Source organism: Salvelinus alpinus, chromosome 3 (assembly GCF_045679555.1).
Source record: "Salvelinus alpinus chromosome 3, SLU_Salpinus.1, whole genome shotgun sequence".
NCBI lineage: Eukaryota > Metazoa > Chordata > Actinopteri > Salmoniformes > Salmonidae > Salvelinus > Salvelinus alpinus.
This window is the reverse complement of record NC_092088.1, coordinates 81814304-81842259: the sequence shown is the minus strand read 5'-3', so window position 1 is coordinate 81842259 and position 27956 is coordinate 81814304. Positions and strand designations below refer to the sequence as shown.

Sequence of the window (27956 nt, the reverse complement as noted above, 5' to 3'; positions counted from 1 at the left end):
CTAACCAGCAGAAAGACATAAGGCTTGGTAGTAATACCTTATCTCTGAAGTATCTCTGGCTCCCTCCAATGGCAACACACCAGATCAGCCTCCTGAGTGAACTCTGACCTTAGTCCATGTGGGTGTTATGTGGGGTGCTGAGGTAGGATATGTAGTGAACAGGGTTTTCAAAAAGTTGGAGATGTGTAGGAGTAGAGAATAGGGATTTCATGCAGATGAGTGAGGATAAGGCCCTTGTATTGTACAGCACAGATGAGATAAAGCTTCCAGTTTCCCTCAGCTTTTTTAGGCTCATTGTTTCACTAATAACTAATCTCCACCCTCACTTATCTAACATGGTTTTGGGCTAATTTATGAATGAACCACAAAAATAGCCAACAAGAAATGTCACTTCATAAATCCATTGTAAGTGAACAAATGTGGTGGTTCTACGAGTTTGAGTTTGTAAAAACAGTTGCTAGTCTATTGACCACAATGACATAATGCTAGTCTATTGAACACAACGACATAATGCTAGTCTATTGACCACAATGATATTTACTGTTCTTTTGGAATGGTCTGTGTGTGTGCTGAGTGAGAAGATGAATTTAGAAATTACCTTGTCTAGGCCTTCCGAGTGGCGCAGCGGTCTAAGGCACTGCATTGCAGTGCTTGAGGAGTCACTACAGATCCGGGTTCGATCCCGGGCTGTGTTGTGACCGGGAGACCCATGGGGCAGCGCACAATTTGACCAGCGTCCAATTGGGGAGGGTTTGGCTGGCTGGGATGTCCTTGTCCCATTGCATTCTAGTGACTCCTTCTGGCGGGCCGGGCATATGCACGCTGACTTCTGTCGCCAGCTAAATGCTATTTCCTCCGACACATTGGTGCGGCTGGCTTCCGGCTTAAGTAAGCAGTGCGGCTTGGCGGGGTCTCCACTTTCCCCTCTCCCGAGTCCATACGGAAGTTATAGCGATGGAACAAGACTGTAGACTACCCAAACACTGAGGAAAATCTAAAGTTTTGTTACTAAGGATTCCACAACGCGTTTAGCCTTTACGGCTGTGTTCCTTTTTTTTGTGTGGATTCTGCGAGTGCTAGCTGGCTGGACTACAGACACCTGTCGTCGTCGTGGGAAAGACTCATTGTTATCTTTTTGTAAAACAACTGGTTGCAGAATAGAGCCAATCTGGATACCAAGCAGATCCTGAGGGAAATCGACGAGTACCAACAGCTTTACGCTATGGAGGAACAACATACTCATTTGTGGAAAGATCCGACTACCTCACAAAATAACTTTAACCCGACAAAAAAAGAAAACCAGATTAATCTACAGACATGAACGATTTACTTACAATTGAGGTAGAGGCTAGTGCTCTGGCTGGAACCCATGCAACAATGGAACAGTTGTGTGAGGTTGGTAGCAGGGCTGAGGGGGAGTTTAGAGTTCAGCCAGAGTGAAATTCTCAAGCTCCAAAGAGAAAACAAGACACTCACAGCCAAGGTAAAAATACACGATTCCAACATGGATTGTCTTCTCAGGGAAAACAGGGTGATGAAGGAGACGCTACTAGACATACAAAGTCGTAGCATGCGTGAAAATTAATTTTTTTCTGGTATTCTTGAGAACGCATCCAATAATCCAGAGGGTGCGATCAGACAATTCATGAAATCCGCATTGAAACTTCATATAGGGACTGTAAACAAGGTGGCTTTCCACAGAGTACACAGACTTGGAGCTCGGAGCGACAAGACCAAGGGTCCCCGACCGATCATCGCAAAATTTGAACACTACCAACAAAAGGAGCTGATCAAAAGCAGAGGAAGGGAGGTTAAGTTGTTTCTTGGTTTCTTTGGTTTGTTCTAGGTTAGTTTGGTTGATTTTGTGCATGCTACCTGTGCTGTGAAAAATGTCTGTGCTTTTTTCTATTTGTTGGTGAGCTAACATAAATATATATTGTGTTTTCCCTGTAAAACATTTAAAAAATCAGACATGTTGGCTGGATTCACAAGATGTGTATCTTTCATTTGCTGTATTGGACTTGTTAATGTGTGAAAGTTAAATATTTCTAAAAAAATATTTTTTGAATTTCGCGCTCTGCCTTTTCAGTGGAATGTGGGAGGAGTTCCGCTAGCGGAACGGGGGGGCGAGACAGGTTGGGACCAAATTCGGTCTCAATGACCAATTTCCAAAGGAGAAAAACGAACGTCGTAAGAGACTGTATCCGGTACAAAGACAACAAAGGAAAGATGGTAGGCGTGCCTTTATCATTGTGGACAAACTCTTTATAGATGGACAGCTATTCCGAGACAGCTCCATAACACCGTGGCTGTACTAAATTCTACAGGGACTTCAGGATACAAAAAAAAGAAGGTATGGGAACTGTTTAAAATATCTGACCATTATAAAGTGGACATGAACACACACATACTCAACTACATGCTTTCTTACACATACAGACTTATACATACACACACACTTGATCTCGCTCTCCTCTCTCACTCTCTCTTTCTCTTTTCTCTTCTCTTCTCTCCCTCTCTCTCTTTTGATGAGAACTGTTTTATAATTTAATGTGTTTGTTGTTTGTCTATCTTTTTTATATATTTGTCTCCAAGTTTATATACTGTATGTTTACAACAAGCAAGGGGAAGATATCAAAATAGGGGCATTGGGGAATAATAACATTGTACGGAATACATTTGTACTGTAGTGAAGCCGTCTCTAGAGTAATGCAAGGTCTCTTTCATGATCATGTGACACGTCAATTGCTATGGAAATGCTGGGATGTGTTTTTCAATGATGTTTTTCAATGTTTTTCAAAGGTAATTATGATGCAACTATGACGGTGATACGATATGGATTACAATTATGATTATTATTAATGCTATACGCACTACATGTTACAAACATAGACACTCAAACATGCAAATTGGCAGACACACATTATAGTCTTACTCTTATACAGACATCATACACACTCTCATGATATCATATCCAATATCATACACATCAACCTACTCAGATTTGTTACACAAAAGAATTTGTCTAAATTTTCTAACATCTGTGGCATTGGCTCACAGGCAAACAGGCAATTAAAAACATATTGCTAGAACTGTCACGCTCGTCGTCGTAAGGAACAGTGGACCAAAGCGCAGTGTGGTAAGTGTTCATGATTTTATTTAAAATCAAAAACACTCGAACAAAGTAACAAAACGAAAGCGAACAGTTCTGTCAGGTAAACAGATACTAAATCGAAAAAAACTACCCACAAATGAAAGAGGGAAAAAGGACTGCCTAAGTATGATTCCCAATCAGAGACAACGTTAGACAGCTGCCTCTGATTGGGATCCACACTCGGCCAAAAACAAAGAAATATAAAACATAGAAATAAAGAAACTAGAATGCCCACCGTGTCAGTACCGCCCCCAAAGGTGCGGACTCCGGCCGCAAAACCTGACTCTAAAGGGGAGGGTCCGGGTGGGCATCCCTTACGGCGGCGGCTCCGGTGCGGAACGTAGACCACCCTCCGCCCGCAGATCCCTCCGCTTTGGTGGCGGCCCTGGTGCATGGACCTTCACTAGAGGAACCGGGCCGCAGATCATCGCCGGAGGAACCAGACCACCGTTCATTGCCGCAGGCCCCGAATCGGGGACCATCGCCGCAGGCCCCGGATCGGGGACCGTCGCCGGAGGCCCCGGACCGGGGACCGTCGCCATAGGCTCCGGACAGGGGAACGTCGCCGGAGGCTCCGGACTGGGGAACGTCGCTGGAGGCTCCGGACTGGGGACCGTCGATGGAGGTTCCGGGCTGTGGACCGTCGATGGAGGTTCCGGACTGTGGCCCGTCGTTGGAGGTTCCGGAGTGTGGCCCGTCGTTGGAGGTTCCGGACTGTGGCCCGTCGTTGGAGATTCCGGACTGTGGCCCGTCGTCGGAAGTTCCGGACGGTGGCCCGTCGTCTGAGGTTCCGGACTGGGAACTGTCGCCGGAAGCTCCTGACTGGGAACTGTCGCCGGAAGCTCTGGACTGTGGAGGCGCACTGGAGGCCTGATGCGTGGGACCGGTACCGGTGGCACCGGGATGATGACACGCATCTCAGGGTGAGTGCGGGGAAGAGGCACAGGACGTACTGGACTGTGGATGTGCAATGGAGACCTGATGCGTGGGACCGGTACAGATGGCACCGGGCTGATGACACACACCTCAAGGCGAGTGCGGAGAGGAGGCACAGGATGTACTGGACTGTTGGGGCGTACTGGAGGTCTAGAGCGCAGAGCTTGCACCTGGATACCCCTCTTATCCCGGCAAGTACGGGGAGCTGGAACAGGCCGCACTGGGCTTTGCTGGCGAACCGGGGACACCGTGCGTAGAGCTGGCGCAGGATAACCTGGGCCGAAGAGACGCACCGGAGACCAGGAACGCTGTGCCGGCACAATCCTTCCTGGCTGAATGCCCACTCTAGCACAGCCACTTCGGGGAGCTTGCACAGAGCGCACCGGGCTTTGGATGTGCACTGAAGGCATGGTGCGCAGAACCGGATAGAATGGTGCTTGAATGGTCACTCGCTCCCCACGTTAAGCACGAGGACTTGGCTCAGGTCTGAACCCTGACTCTGCCACTCTGCTCGTGTGCCCCCCCCCAAAAATTATTTTTAGAGCTGCCTCTCGAGTTTCCGTGCTAGCCGTGTCCCCTCGTATCGTCGCCGTTCCTCTTTCGCTGTTTCCACCTGTTTCTATGGCAGGGTCTTGTCCCCTGCCATAACCTCCTCCCAGGTCCAGGATGTCCTCCACTCTCTTTTCTCCCGGGCCTAGGATCCCTGCTCCTCTTGAACATGCTGCTTGGTCCTTTTTTGGTGGGTAGTTCTGTCACGCTCGTCGTCGTAAGGAACAGTGGACCAAAGCGCAGCGTGGTAAGTGTTCATGATTTTATTTAACCTCTAATTCCTCCTAAACCCGGATCCGGGAGCACCCCCATCAGTAAAAAAGCTGACTAGCATAGCCTAGCATAGCGTCACAAGTAAATGCTAGCATCTAAATATCATTAAATCACAAGTCCAAGACACCAGATGAAAGATACACATCTTGTGAATCCAGCCATCATTTCTGATTTTTTAAATGTTTTACAGGGAAGACACAATATGTAAATCTATTAGTTAACCACGTTAGCAAAAGACACCACTTTTTTTACTCCATCAGTAGCTATCACAAATTCGACCAAATAAAGATATAAATAGCCACTAACCAAGAAACAACTTCATCAGATGACAGTCTGATAACATATTTATTGTATAGCATATGTTTTGTTAGAAAAATTTGCATATTTCAGGTATAAATCATAGTTTACCATTGCAGCCACCATCACAACTCTCACCAAAGCGACTAGAATAACTACAGAGAGCAACGTGTATTACCTAATTACTCATCATAAAACATTTCTTAAAAATACACAGCGTACAGCAATTGAAAGACACAGATCTTGTGAATCCAGACAATATTTCAGATTTTCTAAGTGTTTTACAGCGAAAACACAATATAGCGTTATATTAGCTTACCACAATAGCAAACATCACAACAGCATTGATTCAAGCCAAACATAGGGATAACGTATAAACCACCAAAAGATATTAATTTTTTCACTAACCTTCTCAGAATTCTTCAGATGACAGTCCTATAACATCATATTACACAATGCATATAGAGTTTGTTCGAAAATGTGCATATTTAGCGGCACAAATCGTGGTTATACAATGTGATTAGTGGCCAAAACTTCAAGCAATCTGCCCGGCGCCATCTTGGAGAGGCACCTATTCTAATTGAAAACTATTCATAAACTTGACTAAAAAATACAAGTTGGACAGCAAATGAAAGATAAATTAGTTCTTAATGCAATCGCTGTGTTAGATTTTTAAAATTAACGTTACTGCGCAATACAGCGTGCGCTAAAGCGAGACCGCACCATAATTCATGGCGGAATTATTATTTGACACTTGTCAACATAAGTACGAATTAACAGCATAAAGACTGCTTACTATTAGCTAAGCTTCATTCAGAATCTTGGGCAAGGTGTCCTTTCTCCAGAACAATCGTCTTTGGGTTGAAAGATGTCCTCTTGTCCTGTCGAAATAGCCGCTAACGTTAGCCACCCACTGGAGAGGTGTCCAACTCGTGAAAGCGCATCACAAAGAAATCCAGGAAAATCGCAATAAACTGCTATAAACTGCTATAAGTCGGTTTAAATTAACTACCTTATGAAGTTTTTAAGACAAAAAACAAATTAAATCAGAGACGGAGATAAAGAACTGCTAAACCGAAAGCTTTTGAAGACGCCATGCCGGTTTCCCTCATGCGTCAGGCGCCTCGTCGAAAAGGTCGGTACTTCCGTTCCAAGAGGTTTTATACTCCCCCAGATGGTGCTATCCGCTCCATTCAAAGTCTCACCGCTTACTGACATCTAGGGGAAGGCGTATGCAGTGCATGTAGCCCCATAGCTTATAAGGGAATTTATAAACCGACCCTGGAACAGAGACCTCAATTTCAGAAATCTCACTTCTTGACAGGAAGTGAGCTGCAGAATGAGTTCTGTTTCACTCAGATAAATAATTCAAACGGTTTTAGAAACTAGAGAGTGTTTTCTATCCAATAGTAATAATAATATGCATATTGTACGAGCAAGAATTGAGTACGAGGCAGTTTAATTTGGGAACTAAATTATTACAGAGTGCAAATAGCACCCCCTATTGCCAAGAGTTAATATCAAAAACACTTGAACAAAGTAACAAAACGAAAGCGAACAGTTATGTCAGGTAAACAGATACTAAACAGAAAAAAACTACCCACAAATGAAAGAGGGGAAAAGGACTGCCTGTGTATGATTCCCAATCAGAGACAACAATAGACAGCTGCCTCTGATTGGGATCCACACTCGGCCAAAAACAAAGAAATAGAAAACATGGAAATAAAGAAACTAGAATGCCCACCCTAGTCACACCCTGGTCTAACCAAAATAGAGAATAAAAACCTCCCTATGGCCAGGGCGTGACAAGAACCTATTTCTTGAATTCTAAATATCAGACATTTGAAAGCTATAGTTTTGACCGTCATAATACCTCTGAATGCAGTAACTTTACAAGCACTAATTATGGTCAATTTAGCCTGAGAATAGTATCTAGTTATGGTAAGGGCTGAAATAAGTATAGCTAGTTATAATTGTAATGTTTTGGCAGATTATGAAAAAAGATGATCAGTCTTTACATGGCTAAAAGAAAATGAATATAACATATACTGTTTACAGGAAACTCACTCTACATCCTTACATGAAGTTGCGTGGAAAAAGGACAAAGGAACTCAAAGGGTGTGATGATATTAATTAACAAAAATGTCGATCTGAATGTGCAAATGATCAGGAATGATTCGCAAGGAAGGTGGGTCCTTTTGAATATGAAAGTGGACAAAAAAAGAGATTTGGCTCATTAATCTATATGGTCCAAATCAGGATGATCCAGACTTCTTCGAAAACATTTATACCAATTTATTGAACTTACAGACAACAAATGATCTAGTCATTATGGTAGGAGACTATAACACAGTGTTAAGACCTCAATGGACCGTAAAGGTAATCACTCTACGAACTATCATCACCGTGCCCTAAAGGAAATCACAAATATTATGGACACATTAGAAATAGTGGATATTTGGAGACTAAAAAACCCCGATCTAGTGAGATATACATGGAGGAGACTTAATCAAGCTAGTCGTCTTGACTACTTTCTTGTCTCTTTCTCTCTTGCATCAAAGGTTAAAAAAGTTTTAATAGGAGACAGAATGCGATCGGATCATCATCTAATTGGCATTCACATAACTCTTATAGATTTTCCACGTGGACGAGGATATTGGAAATTTAATTTGGATATTGGAAATTTAATCAAGGTTTACTGGAGGACAACTTTTTTTTAACTAAGACAAAATAATTTATAACTTAATTCTTCCAGTATAATATAGGTTCAGCAAATCCCCTTATTGTTTGGGATACCTTTAAATGAGACAAGACTAACAAGGGAAATCCATGAACTAATAGTACAGGTAGATAGCAATAAAAACGATACTACAGAGATACAAAATAAGTTAGAGGAAAAACAAAAAGAACTTAAGGAACTTATTCAAGAACGATCTAATGTAATATATTACAAAAATAAAGCAAATTGGATGGAATATGGAGAAAAATGCACAAAATACTTCCTGAATCTCCAATACAGGAACGCTAACAAAAATAATTTGCAGAAACTCGTTAGTGAAGACAGTCATCTATGACTCTGCGAATGATATTTTCAAAGAGGAAGCTAATTATGTTAGGCAGATGTGCTCTCCCACTGAATGAAGATTACGGTAAAGAATTCTTTCCAAATAATATAAAAAATGGAAAATTAACAAATGTACAGAAAGATCAGTGCGAAGGCCAAATTACAAAGGAACTTTTTGAGGCTATTAAATCCTTTCAGTCTGGAAAAACCCCAGCGCTTGATGGCATACCGGTAGAGGTATATCAAGTATTTTTTTATATACTAAAAGCTCCATTGTTAGATTGTTTTAGCTACTCCTATAGAAATGGTAGTATGTCAGGTACTCAGCAGGAATGTCTGATTTCTCTATTATTAAAACAAGACCCAGATGGCAGATATAAAGACCCGGTCTATCTAAAAAAAATTGAGGCCCCTTTTGTGATGCAAAAATACTAGCAAAATGCATAGCACTCAGAATTAAAAGGGTTTTACCAGGTATTGTTCAATCTTATCAGACAGATTTTTTACATGGACGATACATTGGAGATAATATACGACAACTACAAGAAATAATAGAACATCATTAAACATATAAGAAGCCAGGAATGGTATTTATAGTGGATTTTGAAAAGTAAGACTGGATTTTATTTATAAATGGCTGGATTTTTTCAATTTTGGTAATTCTCTTATAAAATGGGTAAAAATAATGTATAGTAACCCCAGGTGTAAAATAGTAAATAACGGCTACTTCTCAGAGAGTTTTGAATTGTCAGGAGGAGTTAAAAAAGGGTGTCCGCTGTCACCATATCTATTCGTTATGGCCATCGAAATGCTAGCTATTCAAATCAGATCCAATAACAACATTAGAGAATTAGAAATCCAAAGCTTAAAAACAAAGGTGTCCATGTATGCCGATGACTCAAGTTTTATGTTAAGTCCGCAAGCTAGATCCCTGCAATGTCTCATTAAAGATCTAGATAACTTTTCTGCACTCTCTGGACTACAACCGAATTATGATAAGTGTACAATATGACGTATTGGATCTTTAAGAAATACTACTTTTACATTACCTTGCAGCTTACCTATAAAATGGGCTGATGGTGAAGTAGACATACTCGGTATTCATATCACAAAATATATAAATAAGCTCTCCACAATGAATTTCAATAGAAAACTTGTAAAAATAGACAATATCCTGTAACCATAGAGATGTAAATACCTGTCTATTTATGGAAAAATTGCCCTGATTAACTCCTTAGTCATATCTCAGTTTACTCACTTACTTATGGCGCTGCCTATTCCTGATGATTCGCTTTTCAAATCATATGAGCAAAAAATATTTTGCTTTATCTGGGACGCTAAACCAGACAAAATAAAATGAGCCTATCTATATAATGAATATGAATTGGGTGGGATGAGATTATTAAATATAAAAGCACTAAACCTCTCTCTAAAAGCTTCACTCATTCAAAAGTTTTATTTTGAACCCTAAATGGTTCTCAAGTAGATTAATGAGAAAAGCTCATTCATTGTTTAAAAATTGCCTTTTTGGCTTTGTGCAGATTGCCATGTCTCATTTTCGATAATTTGAAAATGATACTTTTTTCAAAGTATTTGTCTTTTTCAAACAAGCATTGCAGAGCTGGCTACAATTTCAATTTCACCCCCCTGAAAAGATAGAACAAATCAAAATCAAATCAAATCAAATCTTATTGGTCACATACACCTGGTTAGCAGATGTTAATGTGAGTGTAGCGAAATGCTTGTGCTTCTAGTTCTGATAATGCAGTAATAACCAACGAGTAATCTAACCTAACAATTCCACAACTACTACCTTATATACACAAGTCTAAAGGGATAAAGATAAAGAATATGTACATAAAGATATATGAATAAGTGATGGTACAGAACGGCATAGGCAAGATGCAGTAGATGGTATCGAGTACAGTATATACATATGAGATGAGTAATGTAGGGTATGTAAACATAAAAGTGGCATCGTTTAAAGTGGCTAGTGAAAATGTCGATCTGACTAGTGATACATGTATTACATAAAGATGGCACGATGCAGTAGATGATATAGAGAACAGTATATACATATACCTTATATTATATTAATGTCGATCTGGCTAGTGATACATGTATTACATAAAGATGGCAAGATGCAGTAGATGATATAGAGTACAGTATATACATATAGATTATATTAAGTGGCATTGTTTAAAGTGGCTAGTGATACATTTTTGATCAATTCCCATCAATTTCCATTATTAAAATGAGCTGGAGTTGAGTCAGTATGTTGGCAGCAGCCACTCAATGTTAGTAGTGGCTGTTTAACAGTCTGATGGCTTTGAGATAGAAGCTGTTTTTCAGTCTCTCTGTCCCTGCTTTGATGCACCTGTACTGACCTCGCCTTCTGGATGATAGCGGGGTGAACAGGCAGTGGCTCGGGTGGTTGTTGTCCTTGATGATCTTTATGGCCTTCCAGTGACATCGGGTGGTGTAGGTGTCCTGGAGGGCAGGTAGTTTGCCCCCAGTGATGCGTTGTGCAGACCTCACTCCCCTCTGGAGAGCCTTCCGGTTGTGGGCGGAGCAGTTGCCGTACCGGGCGGTGATACAGCCCGACAGGATGCTCTCGATTGTGCATCTGTAGAAGTTTGTGAGTGCTTTTGGTGACAAGCCGAATTTCTTCAGCCTCCTGCTGCGCCTTCTTCACAATGCTGTCTGTGTGGGTGGACCAATTCAGTTTGTCCGTGATGTGTACGCCGAGGAACTTAAAACTTACTACCCTCTCCACTACTGTCCCGTTGATGTGGATAGGGGGGTGCTCCCTCTGCTGTTTCCTGAAGTCCACAATCATCTCCTTTGTTTTGTTGAGGTTATTTTCCTGACACCACACTCCGAGGGCCCTCACCTCCTCCCTGTAGGCCGTCTCGTTGTTGTTGGTAATCAAGCCTACCACTGTAGTGTCGTCCGCAAACTTGATGATTGAGTTGGAGGCGTGCATGGCCACGCAGTCGTGGGTGAACAGGGAGTACAGGAGAGGACTCAGAACACACCCTTGTGGGGCCCCAGTGTTGAGGATCAGCGGGGTGGATATGTTGTTACCTACCCTCACCACCTGGGGGCGGCCCGTCAGGAAGTCCAGTACCCAGTTGCACAGGGCGGGGTCGAGACCCAGGGTCTCGAGCTTGATGATGAGTTTGGAGGGTACTATGGTTTTAAATGCTGAGCTGTAGTCGATGAACAGCATTCTCACATAGGTATTCCTCTTGTCCAGATGGCAGGTTAGGGCAGTGTGCAGTGTGGTTGCGATTGTGTCGTCTGTGGACCTATTGGGGCGGTAAGCAAATTGGAGTGGCTCTAGGGTGTCAGGTAGGGTGGAGGTGATATGGTCCTTGACTAGTCTCTCAAAGCACTTTATGATGACGGAAGTGAGTGCTACGGGGCGATAGTCGTTTAGCTCAGTTACCTTAGCTTTCTTGGGAACAGGAACAATGGTGGCCCTCTTGAAGCATGTGGGAACAGCAGACTGGGATAAGGATTGATTGAATATGTCCGTAAACACACCAGCCAGCTGGTCTGCGCATGCTCTGAGGACGCGGCTGGGGATGCCGTCTGGGCCTGTAGCCTTGCGAGGGTTAACTTCTCTGCGCTACGGATCCCTTTTATGGGATCATTTTCCTAAACAACCGCTGAATTGCAGGGTGCAAAATATTACTAAAAATATTTATAATCATGCAATCACAAGTGAAATATACCAAAACATAGCTTAGCTTGTTGTTAATCCACCTATCGTGTCAGATTTTGAAAATATGCTTTGCAACGAAAGAAATCCAAGCTTTTGTGAGTGTATCAATCAATGCTAGAACAGCTAGCCCCAAATTAGCATGGTCACGAAAGTCAGAAAAGCAATAGAATTAATCGCTTACCTTTGATAATCTTCGGATGTTTGCACTCACGAGACTCCCAGTTACACAATAGAAGGTTATTTTTGTTCGATAAATATTACTTTTATAACAAAAAAACGCCATTTGAGTTACGCGTTATGTTCAGAAAACTACAGCCTCGTTCCGGTCCTGAAAGCCAGAAGAAAATTTCCAAACGTATCAGTGTCGTGTCTTTGACTATGCCAGATTGATTGCTATGACATGCTATTCTATAAAATAATTTCTCCGTAATTAATATTACCTGATTGAACTAATCATGTAAATATTAATTAACTAGAGAGGGACACCACAAAATAATATTTATAGAGCTGTTATCTTTCGAATGAACTCTTAAAGATTTAGTAATATTTTACTAAATAGCAGTCACATTAATCGTCATTTTCCTTGATTATCTGCAAGAATCCTGGCTAACAAGTTGAATCAGCAATACAAAATTGGGTTTAATTATTTATTTACTAAATACCTAACTAATCACACAGAATCACACATATACAATTAAATCATAACTTGATCACAAATTACGTCATACAGAAAAACGTCCCTAGCGGGCGGAATAGATATGACAGCTTGTTACACAAAGAAAAGGGGCGGGATCTTAGTGAAAGAGCGGGAGACTCGAACATAGGCGAGCTGTGCTGTCGTAAATACAGTATCTGATGCATTCTAAATTACCGCCCATTTGAAAAAGAAATGCAATACATATTTACTCTGAGCTGCGCTTCAGTAGGTTGGTGGTAGATGGAAGACCGTATCGCCAACCCGAGTCCTCTGTCCTTTGGAGAATGTCTCTGGTAGTCACGGGATACGTTGTAGTAACGTTGTGTGTGGAAGACGGGATACTCGGACTGTCCTTCCTAACCTGCGTTTGTAGCAGCTGTTGCCAACTCAACGGCTAGGAGATATCACTTCTGTAGTGAACATGAGTTCAAAGTTCATACCATTCACAATCAAAGTCCATGCTGATGTTGGCCTAGTTCTGTAGTTATTGTCTGAACCATTCTGACACAGGACCGTCATCCTGGTGTACCTGGAACAGGAAGTTATATTCTAGTCCATGGCTTTTATAGTGGAGGGAGAGGGGTGTGTCTGAAAAGTTTATAACCCATGCCTCTTCACAGGGGCGGGCCACTGTGAGCAGAGGAACACTTATGAAAGTACAGATCTCTCATTTGGAAGCTAAAATTACATTTCACCTCTTCACAAATAATGTCATATTCAAACATTTCAATTAAACCACAATTCCATGTGAATCCGATACCTCTGACATTTATACTTTCCACAGTAGAGTTTATGTCATTCTATCATTGATGAGAATGTGTCAGAGGGCAACCGAACTGACATAATATACCTTAAGTACCACCGCATATGTTCAGTTGGTTGGATTACCAGAATATAGTTCATTTCCCCCAACTTCTGATGTTACCCAGAATCTCTATGTTAACCCAGGGTTTCCTTATGTCACATCAGTTATAGTGGGGAGAGAGAAAAAGGGGGAAAGAGGTATTTATGACTGTCGTAAACCTACCCCCAACCCAACGTCATGACATCAGATTCAAAAATATTACTAAAAATATTTATAATCACAAGTGAAATATACTAAAACACAGCTTGTTGTTAATTCACCTATCTTGTCAGATTTTGAAAATATGCTTTGCAACGAAAGCAATCTAAGCTTTTGTGAGTGTATCAATCAATGCTACTCAATAAGAGAGAAAAAGAGAATGGGGAGCTACCCTCTCGCACGCAGGAACTAATCTGAGGACACCTGACAACTTTTGAAAAATCTCGCTAATTTTTCAAAATAAAAGCCTGAAACTATGTCTAAAGCCTGGTCACAGCCTGATGAAGCCATTGGAAAAGGAATCTGGTTGATACCCCTTTAAATGGAAGAAAGACAGGCAGGAAACACAGATAAAAAAAAAATCACTTCCGGGTTAGATTTTCTTAGGTTTTTGCCTGCAGAATCAGTTTTGTTATACTCACTTGCACAATTGGTGGCTGACTAAATACTTTTTTGCACCACTGTAAGTGAATTTGTCCCACAACTTTTGGTCCCCTAAAATGGGGGGACTATGTACACAAAAAGTGCTGTAATTTCTAACCTGTTCATCCGATACAGATGGAAATACCCTCAAATTAAAGCTGACAGTCTGTACTTTCAACTCATGATCATTGTATAATTTAAAATCCAAAGTACTGGAGTACAGAGCCAAAAAATCAAAAAATGTGTCACTGTCCCAATACTTTTAGAGCTCAATATACAGTGCCCTTGGAAAGTATTCAGCCCGCTTGACTTTTTCCACATTTTGTTACGCTACAGACTTATTCTAAAATGGATCAAATAAAATACAATTCTCAGCAATCTACACACAAAACTCCATAATGACAAAGCGAAAACAGGTTTCTGTTGTAAATGAAAAAATGTATTTAAAAAATCCCTTATTTACATAAGTATTCAGAGTCTTGTCTATGAGAATCGAAATTGAGCTCAGGTGCATCCTGTTTCCATTGGTGATCCTTGAAATGTTTATATAACTTGATTGAAGTCCTCCTGTGGTAAATTAAATTATCTTCTTGAGGGCAGGGGGCAGCATTTTCACTTTTGGGAAAAATAGCATGCCAAAATTCAACTGCTTGCTACTCATCCCCAGAATATAAGATATGCATATTATTAGTACATTTGGATAGAAAACACTCTGAAGTTCCTAAAACTGTTTGAATCATGTCTGTGAGAATAACAGAACTTATGTAGCAGGCAAAACCCTGAGGACAAACCATTCAGAATTTGTATTTTTTTGATGTCACTGTCTTTTCAAAGATTTTTTTAGAGACACCAGATTTCCAATGGACTTGCTTGCAGTTCCTACCGCTTCCACTGGATGTCACCAGTCCTTGGAAATCGGTTGAGGTTATTCCTTTGTGTAGTGAAGAAGTAGGGCTCTCGTAAATGAGGGTCACATGAAGTAAATATTTTGAGAGAGTCACGTTACAAAAAAAAATGCGTCAGTTTGTTTTCTTTTTGTATTGAACACAGATCATCCCGTCTTCAAATTGATCGATTATTAACGTTTAAAACTACCTAACGTTGTATTACCAAAGTAGTTTGAAATGTTTTGGTAAAGTTTACATGTAACTTTTGATATATTTTGTATGAATTGGCGAAAGTTGGAAGCTGTGTTTTTCTGGATGAAACGGTCCAAATATATTGACATTTTGGATATATATCGATGGAATTAATCGAACAAAAGGACCATTTGTGATGTTTATGGGACATATTGGAGTGCCAACAAAAGAATTTCGTCAAAGGTAAGGCATGATTTATATTTTATTTCTGCGTTTTGTGTCGTGCTTGCAGTGATGAAATATGCTTCTCTCTTTGTTTACTTTTGTGCTATCATCAGATAATAGCATCTTATGCTTTCGCCGAAAAGCTTTTTTGAAATCTGACATGTTGGCTGGATTCACAACGAGTGTAGCTTTAATTTGGTATCTTACATGTGTGATTTAATGAAAGTTTGATTTTTATATCATGTTATTTGAATATGGCAAGCTGTATTTTCCCTGGCTATTGGCCGGACGTTTGGTTCCCACCTGCCCCAGAGAAGTTAATTGGACATGATTTGAAAAGGCACACAACTTTCTATATAAGGTCCCACATTTGACAATGCATTTCAGAGGTCGAAGGAATTGTCCGTAGAACTCCGAAACAGGATTGTGTTGAGGCACAGATCTGGGGAAGGGTACTAAAACATTTATGCAGCATTGAAGGTCCCCAAGAACACAGTGGCCTCCATCATTCTTAAAACTTCTTAAGGCTAGGGGGCAGTATTCGGAAGTTCGGATGACTGATGTGCCCAAAGTAAACTGCCTGTTACTCAGGCCCAAAAGCTAGGATATGCATATAATTGGTAGCATTGGATAGAACACTCTGAAGTTTGTAAAACTGTTAAAATAATGTCTGTGAGTATAACAGAACAGATATGGCAGGTGAAAACCCGAGGAGAATCCATCTGGAACTTTTGTTTTTTGAGGTCACAGTCCATTCAAATGCTTGTCTATGGGATATTGAAAGTAATTCCTCCCACATTGCAGTTCCTATGGCTTCCACTAGATGGCAACAGTCTTTAGAAAGGGTTTCAGGCTTGTTTTTTGAAAAATGAATTAGAAGTTGTAGTTTTTCAAGGTGGCTCTCGATTGGACTGTAGTCTTGATGCGAGCGCGCGCCTCGTTATTTATCTCCGGTATTGAACATACTACATTCCGTCTTAAATTGTATAATTTATTTACATATTAGGGTACCTGCGGATTGATTAGAAACGTTGTTTGACTTGTTTGGACGAAGGTTATTGGTAACTTTTCGGATTCCTTTATCTGCATGTTAAACGAGTGGAACGGGTGGATTACTGAATCAAACGCACCAACTAAACTGACTTTTTTGGGATATAAAGAGGGACTTTATCGAACAAAACAACAATTTGTTGTGTAACTGGGACCCTTGGGATTGCAAACAGAGGAAGATCTTCAAAGGTAAGTGATTTATTTTATCGCTATTTCAGATTTTTGTGATGCCTCTACTGGTTTGGAATATGTTTTAAATGCTGGTGTATGTGGGGCGCTGTCCTCAGATAATCGCATGGTATGCTTTCGCTGTAAAGCCTTTTTTTAAATCTGACAAAGGGGTTGCATTAACAAGAAGTTAATAGTATCTTCTGCTTACAATTATTATTAATATTTTAATTAAACGCAATCTATTAGCTTCCAAAATGTAAGTAGGTATACAGTGTATCTAGCTGTCCGATAACACACTCTGACTGAAAGGCTTGTCCTGCACTTTGTAAGAACCCAGAGTGCATGTAGGAAAAAGATCTTGGTTCCTTTCTAAACATAGCAATGTGAATGCAATGAGGACACTGATGTGAACTGGCAAAAAAGTCCTTATTCAAAGGCAAGGGAACTGAGTTCTTTAGCTTTTTTTTACCACAGAGTCCACTTTAAAGAAGACTGAGATCAGTTCTTTTGAAGAGGACTATATGTGAAAACACCCTTAGCTTCTTGGCAAGGGACTAAACTCACTGCTGATAATCTAGGAGGGTTACCCTGTGGTGTGCATAATCTGGTGTGTGTGTGTGTTTGTTTGTGTGAGCACGCGTTTGTTTGCATGTGTGTGTGTGTAAGGGCGGGTGGGGGACTGTGTATCTGACCCAACTTCAGCATTAAATCTGGTCTAATCCTGGCAGTTTTACATTCATCTGTGCTGTGAAACCTGAAGGATCCATTGACCTATTGGGACGAAGGGAGAGGAAGGCATTTACTAAACGAATAAAGGAAAATCATATGGTGTTGCTTAACTGCTTATTCAAATCAGATGATTGACGCAACAGACAAATAAAGAGTAAACCACCCCCTTTTTTGAGCTTCGACTTTTTTGTCCATGTTGTGTTATTTGTTTATTGCATATCATTCTTCGGACATAATGCTTTTTGTGAAATGAAAGGGATTTCTAAAATGTAAGCCCCCCACCCCACCCCCTGCACACACACACACACACACACACACACACACACACACACACACACACACACACACACACACACACACACACACACACACACACACACACACACACACACACACATTACACAGGCACACACAAACACACACACACACACACACATGTACACTTGGCCTACTCACAGGTGGATGTATATAACAAAGTAGGGTCATTTATCAGTATTGAATAGCAATGAGTAAATCAGAGAGAACTGAGATTCAAAAGGGACTATGTGACTGCTACTGTAGAAGACACACAACAACACACACACACACACACACACACACACACACACACACACACACACACACACACACACACACACACACACACACACACACACACACACACACACACACACACACACACACACACACACACACACACACACACACACACACACACACACACACACACAGCCTTCTCCACCTCCCACTATGTCTCTGCAAGAATCCCAGCTTGGTGTGTGTGTGATATTGTTTTACTTCTGTTGTGTGTGTTGTATGTGTGTTCCGATGTGTGTCATTCTATGCAGTGTTAAGACAATGTTTAGCTCCAGCTCTGGCTCCAGCTACTTAAAGACATGATCATCCCCTCTTTTAAATGAACAATCCACAAAGCACCTATTTCAGCCTCTCAGGGCATGAGCTCCACCAAATACCACTGCAGACAGACTTTCTGCTATAAATGTGTACAGTGTGTTGCCATGTGTCTCTGTGTCTGTGTCTGTCCTCAGTAGTCTGCCAAACCCCATGTCTCTGTGCCTGTCCCTGTCCTCAGTAGCCTGCCAATCTCCATGTCTCTGTGTCTGTCCCTGTCCTCAGTAGCCTGCCAAACCCCATGTCTCTGTGCCTGTCCCTGTCCTCGGTAGCCTGCAAATCTCCATGTCTCTGTGTCTGTCCCTGTCCTCTGTAGCCTGCCAATCTCCACGTCTCTGTGTTTGTCCCTGTCCTCAGTAGCGTGCCAATCTCCATGTCTCTGTGTCTGTGTATACACTATGCGATTGTACCTATTCCTGTGTGTGTACAGATGTACACTGTGTGCGTGTAAGTGTGAGTGTGAGTGTGTGCGTCTGTGTATGACTGTGCGAATACATTTGTGTATATCTGCATGTGAAAGCTCTGTCCTGTCCTCCAGCAGTCAATGGGCTCTATGCAGAAGCTCCATTGTATGAAAGACTATAATTAATTGGAGGAAAAGTGTGGCTGTTGACCTTTTCGCAGGTGAACGTCAGCCAGCCGCACTCCGCTCATAAATCCCACAGCCATCACTCTCAATCTCTCTCCTGATGATGGCAATTACACACCGGTCACCAGACGTACAGAGCGAAAGCCGAAACAGTCACCTCCACACCAGGCAACCACACACACTTACACAATGATACACTGACATACATACACTCGTACACTGACATACACATTCGTACACTGACATGCACACATACAAACACATACATGAAAAGGAACATGCATCAACACACACCCACACACAAAGTATCCCCTATTAGCCACTCTGTACAGCTTCCCTCCCTGTGTAACTGTTCATGCCCATTACCTGAAATCTGTGTGACATTAGAGTAATGATAACTTTCCTAATGCTCCACTTATCTGGGATCTCATAAACGTATTTTAGAAATGAGACGGGCTGAGAGCCATGTTCCTTCCATTCCAAACACAGACAGTGTAGATCGATGATGCAGACTAGAAGTGAGGTGTAAGAACGAGGAAGAATCTCTATCATAGGATCCCTGTAATTAGAGCATCCCTATTTCCTATATTATTCACATTTACACTTGAATTAGAGGGTGGAGGAGTGCACCAGGAATTACAGATAGTCCCTTCCCAGATCTGTTGAACAAAGATGTCTCAGGGATGGGGGGTGTGAGGGAAAAATTACATATTTACCTGATTTATTTGATATTAATGGTTAACAATTAATATTTAACTAAGAGTAAGACATTTCTGTCCTGCTAGTGTCTGTGTTTTCATGGGCTCCACTCTAGTTCCCTGCAGTTAACCTGTTTGGGCTGCAGGGGCAGTATTGAGTAGCTCTGATAAAAGGTGCCCATTTCAAACGGCCTCGTACTCAATTCTTGCTCGTACAATATGCATATTATTATTACTATTGGATAGAAAACACTCTCTAGTTTCTAAAACCATTTGAATTATATCTGTGAGTAAAACAGAACTCATTTGGCAGCAAACTTCCTGACCAGGAAGTGGAAAGTCTGAAAACGATGCTCTGTTCTAGGGCCTGCCTATAAATGGGCATGATACGTATTAGTATACATGCACGTCATACACCTTCCACTAGCTGTCAAGAGGCAGTGAGAGAAGAAATGGAGTGTTTATCTCTGTCTGAGGTGGAATAAATCCTCTTGGAATGACGTGTCACCCATTTCCTGTTTTCTGGAAAGCGCGAGGATGGACCTGGAATTGCCTTCTGGAAAGCTGTCGTTATAGGCGACTACTATCTCCGGCTTTGATTTTATTTGATACATGTGACAATATCATCGTAAAGTATGTTTTTTCAATATAGTTTTATTAGATTATTGAAATTTTTTCGGGACGTTAGGCGTGTTGCTTTGTCTGCGTATGTTCAGGAAGGAGAGCTTCGCGCCACTTTGCTAGCTTTCTGTGCTAATTGACTGGAGAAGAGGACGTTCTAAATCCAAACAACGATTGTTCTGGACAAAGGACCCCTTGTCCAACATTCTGATGGAAGCTCATCAAAAGTAGGACCCATTTTATGATGCTATTTCATATATCTGTCGAACTGCGTACTATTAGTTTTGCGCCCAGGTTTTGGGCACTATCTCGCCATAACGTAAGCCTTATGTCGTAATGAAGTTATTTTTAGAATTCTAACACTGCGATTGCATTAAGAACTAGTGTATCTATCATTTCCTATACAACATGTATTTTTTAGTCATGTTTATAAATAGTTATTTGGTCAGAATATGTGAGTGTCAGATAAATATCCGGACGTTGTGGGAAAAAGATGCTACGTTAGCACAATGTATAACCACTGATTTCAGCTCTAAATATGCAAATTCTTGAACAAAACATAAGTGTATGTATAACCTGATGTTATAGGACTGTCATCTGATGAAGCTTATCAAGGTTAGTCACAAATACGCATCTTAAAACATTTCTGAAAAATACACAGCGTACAGCAAATGAAAGCCCAACATCTTGTGAATCCAGCCAATATGTCAGATTTTTTAAGTGTTTTACAGCGAAAACACAATATAGCATTATATTAGCTTACCACAATAGCCAGAAACACAAGCCATTTCCCAGCAGCAAAAGTTAGCGATCGTAACAAACCAGCAAAAGATATATAATTTTTGACTAACCTTGATAAACTTCATCAGATGACAGTCCTGTAACATCATATTACACAATGCATATAGGTTTTGTTCGAAAATGTGCATATTTAGCAGCACAAATCGTGGTTATACAATGTGATCAGTAGCAACATTTCAGGCATTCTGGCCGGCGCCATCTTGGAGAGGCACCTAATCTAATCGATAACTAATCGTAAACTTGACAAAAAAATACAGGTTGGACAGCAAATGAAAGATGCATTAGTTATTAATGCAACCGCTGTGTTAGATTTTTAAAATTAACGTTACTAGACATACAGTGTGCGTTACAGCCAGACCAGTGCCGAAATTAATGGCGGACAAATCATTTTACATTTTTCCACAGAAATACGGATTAACATCATAAATAGCTCTTACTTTTGGAAGAGCTTCCATCAGAAACTTGGGCAAGTTGTCCTTTGTCCAAAATAATCGTTGCTCGGTTGTAAAACGTCCTCTTCAACTTTGGAAATAGCAGCAAACATTAGCTATGTGACGCAGACATGCCCAAATCTTCAAAACGCAATACAAAGGAAATTCCAAAAATCGCAATATACTCACATTAACTGATATAACTCGGTTTAAAATAACTTCGTTATGATGTTTCTAACACCTATATCGAATAAAATCAGAGCCGGATATATCTAAAGCCTATAACTTGATTTTTTGAGAATGCCATCGTGAGGTCCTTCTTTGCGTCATGACGAAGGTTGAAAAGAGTGCACCCCCCATGCCATGGGCTTTTATAAGGTCTCAGATCTGCCTAGAAACTCCATTCCAATTCTCATTGGTTACTGACATCCAGGGGAAGGCGCGTGCAGTTCATGTCGACCCATAGGATACATACAGAGTTTTAAACTGATCCTAGAACAGAGTCTACATTTTCAGATTTTGCAGTACCTGTCAGGAATTTCGCTGCCAAACGAGTTCTGTTTCACTCAGAGAAATAATTCAAACGGTTTTAGAAACTACAGAGTGTTTTCTATCCAATAGTAATAATAATATGCATATTGTACGAGCAAGAATTGAGTACGAGGCAGTTTAATTTGGGAACGATAAATGGTAACGTTGAAACAGCACCCCCTATATTGAGAAAATATTGGCTGGAATCACAAGATGCCTGTCTTTCATTTGCTGTACACCATGTATTTTTCAGAAATGTTTTATGATGAGTATTTAGGTATTTGACGTTGGTGTCTGTAATTACTCTGGCTGCTTCGGTGCTATTTCTGACGGTAGCTGTGATGGTAGCAGCAATGTAAAACTGATTTATAGCTCAAATATGCACATTTTTCAAACAAAACATAGATTTATTGTGTAACATGTTATAGGACTGTCATCTGATGAAGTTGTTTCTTGGTTAGTTTGGTTGGATCTTGGTTAGTTATGTTGGTTTTGTGCATGCTACCTGTGCTGTGAAAAATGTCTGTCCTTTTTTGTATTTGGTGGTGAGCTAACATAAATATACGTGGTGTTTTCGCTGTAAAACATTTTAAAAATCGGACATGTTGGCTGGATTCACAAGATGTTTATCTTTCATATGCTGTATTGGACTTGTTAATGTGTGAAAGTTAAATATTTCTAAAAAATATATTTTGAATTTCGCGCCCTGCACTTGAGCTGGCTGTTGTCATAAGTGTACCGACGTCGGGCTTGCAGCCAGAAGAAGTTAATCTGGGCACATGGTCACTGGAAAGAGAGAATAAAGTAGACGGCACACGTCAAACGTTTGATTTATGACCATATGTCCGGATGATGTGTGCATGTCCAAATTTGGGCATCTTGTCAGGACACCCTGGTGGGAAGTTATCACGTGGTTATGCCCATATATGGGCATCCTGTTCCTGTTCTCACGCTACCGTCCCACATATCTCAGAGAAGTTAAGGTGCCTGGTCTCAACAAATCCCACTACCTGGAGCCATCAACTGGTCTGGGTGGAGTATGCCCGGAACACCCTTCCCAGTTCTGCCACGGAACTCTCCCCTTTCAAGTGCACCATGGGGTATCAGCCTCCACTCTTCCCAGAACAAGAGCAGGAGGTCAGCGTACCCTCAGCCCAGATGTTTGTACTCCGCTGTCGACGTACCTGGAAAAGAGCCAGGGTGGCTATTCTCAAGACCAACTCGAGGTATCGTCGACAAGCGGACTGTTGCCGGACCCCAGCTCCCCGCTACCACATTGGGCAGAGGGTATGGCTTTCCACTCGAGATCTGCCCTTTCGGGTAGAGTCCCGCAAGCTGTCTCCCCAGTTTATTGGTCCTTTTCCTATCTCCAGAGTCCTGAGTTCCACTGCTGTTCATTTTATGTTGCCCCGTACCCTCCGTATTCGCTCTACCTTACATGTGTCTAGGATTAAGCTCATGTCTCACTGTCCTTTGTCTTCTGTCTCCAGGCCCAACCCCCGGGTTATCAATGGCCACCAGAGTATACGGTGAGACGCCTCCTGAAGGTTCAACCATGGGCCAGGGGTTTCCAGTACCTGGTTGACTGGGAGGGTTATGGCCCGGAAGAGAGGTATTGGGTCCCTGATAAAGACATCTTGGACCCGGCCCTCATGGAGAGAGAGATCCATTCCAAAACTTTTCTCATATCACTGGTATACAGGTTGGCAAATGGACAAGACATAATGAGTTGTGGTGGGGTTCAGGTGAGACATTGAAATTGGGACATTATCATGGGACATCCACTTTGAACTTTGAAGCTATCTGAAGAATAAAAGTGAAGCAATGCCAGAAGATTGAGTGCCGGAGAAGGGAGGTGGTTGGTCAACTGTGCCCGTAATTAAATTAGAATCTGAAATTGTTATTTGGGGTATCAGTTTGATGGGGGATGTCTACACTGCTAAATTTATAATGATTTAGGTTAAGAATGCATTGGGATATTGATCTGTAATTAATAACCCTGATGAGAGAGTTAATTGGGTTAATTATAAGGTGAATATTTTGTATTGCCGCTAGCGGGACACCTCGACAACATCCGGTGAAATTGCAGAGTGCGAAATTCAAACTACAGTATTATAAATATTTAACTTTCATAAAATCACAAATGTAATACATCAAAATAAAGTTTAATTTCTTGTTAATCCAGCTGCTGTGTCAGATTTCAAAAAGGCTTTATGGAGAAAGCAAACCATGCGATTATCTGAGGACAGCGCCCCGCATACAAAACCATGAAAAACATATTTCAATCAGGCAGGTGCGACACGAAAGTCAGAAAAAGTGATATAATAAATGCCTTACCTTTGATGATCTTCTTCTGTTGGCACTCCAAAAGGTCCCAGTTACATCACAAATGGTCCTTTTGTTCGATAATGCCCTTATTTATATCCATAAAAACTCAGTTTAGCTGGCGTGATTCAGTCAATAATCCATACAGTTTCCCTCCATCAAAATGCATACAAAATGAATCCCAAACGTTAATTAATAAACTTTTCCAAAGAAGTCAAACAACGTTTATAATCAAACCTTAGGTACCCTAATACGTAAATAAACAATGAAATTTAAGACGGAGAATCGTTATTGTCTTTACCGGAGAAAAATTCCAAAGCACGCACTCTCATTCACGCGCTTGGAAACACTACAGCCAAAATGAGAGCCACCTAGGAAAACTACAATTTCTGGCTCATTTTTCCAAAAACCAGCCTGAAACTCTTTCTAAAGACTGTTGACATCTAGTGGAAGCCCTTGGAACTGCAATCTGGGAGGACTGGGCCTTTTAATAAAAGTGATAGCCATTGAAAATAGTGGTAGGCTGAATTTTTTTTTGTTGGGGGGGGTGGTTTGTCCTCGGGGTTTTGCCTGCCATATCAGTTCTGTTATACTCACAGACAGAATGTTTTCTATCCAAATCTACCAATTATATGCATATCCTAGCTTCTGGGCCTGAGTAACAGGCAGTTTACTTTGGGCACGCTTTTCATCCGGACGTCAAACTACTGCCCCTTATCCCAAACAAGTTAAGTTGAGGATTTTCATTTTGGGTGATAAAACCAATATGAAGCACTGAGCAATGCCATTGTACATTTTGGTTGGATAATTAATTGAGTTTTGATTATGATTTGGGAACTGAATGATTTCCCTGACCTATTCCGGACTACATCTCCGATGAGGACCCCGATTCTGAGCATAAGGACCCAGATGTGGAGCTCATGCTCCTACTGAGTGTACAACGTGCCCAGAGAGGGGTGTTTGTCACTGGTGTTGGAAGGGTTTGTTCTAAATTGGGTGGACATTTTCCTCATGCTAACCCCTACCTTTGTGTGTGGTGCCAGCGTGATGACTGTCCTATCTGTTGAAATGAAGCTTGTGTGTGATGTTCATTTTATCGGTTTTATTATGTTCCAAATTGACTGTGTTTTGATAAAGAAGGTATTAAGCTCAACAACCCAGAGGAAGGTTGTTTACTATGGATGAAATGTCAGGCACCAGAGGGATCTATTTTGTTAGTTTAAATGTATACTTAACAAACTTTAATTTTTCTAGAAGAACCTGAGTTTCTTGAGAGGGGAATGTGAGGGAAAAATTATATATTTACCTGATTATTTGATATTAATGTTTAACAATTAATATTTAACTAATAGTAAAACATTTCTGTCCTGTATGTGTTTTCATGGGCTCCACTCTAGTTCCCAGCAGCTATTCTGGGCACATGGTCACTGGAGATGGCTTGAGCTGACAAATGGGTTAAAGGCTGCATTACAGAGACAATAATGTGTTTTACTAGAGATAGGTTAGGAGTAGAACAATCCCTCATTGTCTCAAAATCATCCTTGCATCTGAGAAACTAAGTCAGGGTGGGGTTAAGACAACAACCCACGTGCAGATAACGACAGGATGAAGCCAGAGTGGCTTATGATGCCCCAATCTGCATGAGGGAGGTTGAACCAACCATGACTGAGCATTGTTAATGTCAGCTATATATAGTACTCTGCATTTGTGTAATGGTTAGGTTACTCGGTCCAACACCCAAGGGTGGGGGGTCGACCAGCCTCATTATTTCAATAATTAATCAATATTAAATAAAGATGATTGTTTGAAGAAATGACCAAGTTTCACTCAGTACTGCATTTCCACGACAGATGTGGGCCACCAAAAATCTGATATCATCATGAGGGTCCACAGTTGCTCGCAGATTTGTGTACCCAGATGTGCATACTCCCCACATTTTGCCAATGGGCGTTGAGAAAATGTTGCCGTTTTAAAGCAAGTTTGATGCAATTCTACACATTTTGACATGGGTCGGAGAGAAGATTTTGCAATCTCTGACCACCCAAAAAAAGTAACCACAGAGTAATCACAGAGCGAGGATAGATAGAGATAGATAGATAGAGAGCAGGAGAGATAGAGGAGAGGGGACAACTAACACACAGAAATAGGTAGGAAACAGAGGACAGATGAGATGATGAAAGGAGAGAGAAAGATAGAGAGAGAGAGAGAGAAGAGAGAGAGCACTTAGTTTCCTGATCACCACTAAGATGTTAAGGAGCTAATTTAGATGTTTGTGTTGCTCTTTTTCTTCCTCTGTCTTCCTCTCTCTCCCCATCTCGCTCTCTGTCTTCCTATCTCTCTTTATCTCTCTCTCTCTGTCTTCCTCTCTCTCCCCATCTCGCTCTCTGTCTTTTTATCTCTCTCTCTGTCTTCCTCTCTCTCCCCATCTCGCTCTCTGTCTTCCTATCTCTCTTTATCTCTCTCTCTGTCTTCCTATCTCTCTTCATCTCTCTCTCCCCGTCTCTCCCTGTCTTCATCTCTCTCCCCGTCTCTCTCTCTCTCTTCCTCTCTCCTGTCTCTCTCTCTCTGTATTTTCCTCTCTCCCCATCTCTCTCTCTGTCTTCCTCTCTCTCCCATCTCTTGCTCTCTGTCTCCCTCTCTCTCCCATCTCTTTCTGTCTCCCATCTCTCTTTCTGTCTCCCATCTCTCTCTCTGTCTTCCTCTCTCTCCCCATCTCTTTCTCTCTCCCCATCTCTTTCTCTCTCTCCCATCTCTTTCTCTCTGTCTTCCTTTTTCTCTCTGTCTCTCTCTTTTGCAAATTTGCAAATAAGAGTCATCCATTTGATAGGAAGCTAAGCATGAAAAAGACACAATTTTGTCAAAATGTAAAACCCTCTGGGAGTCAGCATAGGGGAAATAACACAGAGCACGGGGCTGTCTGATGGAGCCGATCTGATAACTGTAACAGGAGCAGAAATATTAAGGGGCCACGCCAGGCTGCCACCAAGGTGAGTGTGTGGGTATGTGTATGTGGAGGTGAACTTTGTGGGGTGCCCAGCAGAGAGCCCACTCACCAGGGGCGTCAGGGTCATGGCGGTGATACCTACTAGTCGGCACACATGACGATGTCAAAGTGTCCCTCCAGAGCTGTGACATCTGTCTTACAGTTCCCATCCTCCCTCCCTCTCTCTCTCCCATCCTCCCATCCTCGCTCCCTCCCATCCTTCCTCCCTCTCTCTCTCCCATCCTCCCTCCCTCCCTCTCTCCCATCCTCCCTCCCTTCCTCCTTCCCCTCTCAGTGTGTCATCCCCTGGCGTCTCAACCACTGTGTGTGTGCCTCAGTGCTCAGAGGTAAAACACCTTGTCAAAGAGAGCCCTATCTGACATGACACCTGAAATCACCAGCCCATTGTCTCAGCCCAGGTACCCCACTGCTAGTATTACGACTGCTGTCACCACTGACAGGTACTCTCCATGTTTACAGGAGCGTCATCAGTAGGCCACTACTGTAGTGTACCGTGAGTGCTGCTGCTATTAATGTTAATGTACAGTTACTAGCCCCAGCTCCTGACAGTCCCCTCCTATCCACTGTCCACCCACCCTGCCTGTGGTTTCTCTCTCACTCAAGA

The 27956-nt window shown here is 41.6% G+C and overlaps 1 protein-coding gene across 1 annotated transcript in view; it reads right to left on the bottom strand.

Moving 5' to 3' along the window:
- The window catches only part of LOC139569859 (calmodulin-lysine N-methyltransferase-like), a gene marked incomplete at its 5' end in the record, with an annotated part of 70082 nt that extends 42574 nt beyond the window's left edge, over positions 1-27508 (bottom strand). Inside the window, one exon of the mRNA XM_071391184.1 lies at positions 27435-27508. Within this exon, the coding sequence (XP_071247285.1) occupies positions 27435-27508 (74 nt within the window). The remainder of the gene's footprint in view (positions 1-27434) is intronic.
- Positions 27509-27956: the final 448 nt, after the last annotated feature.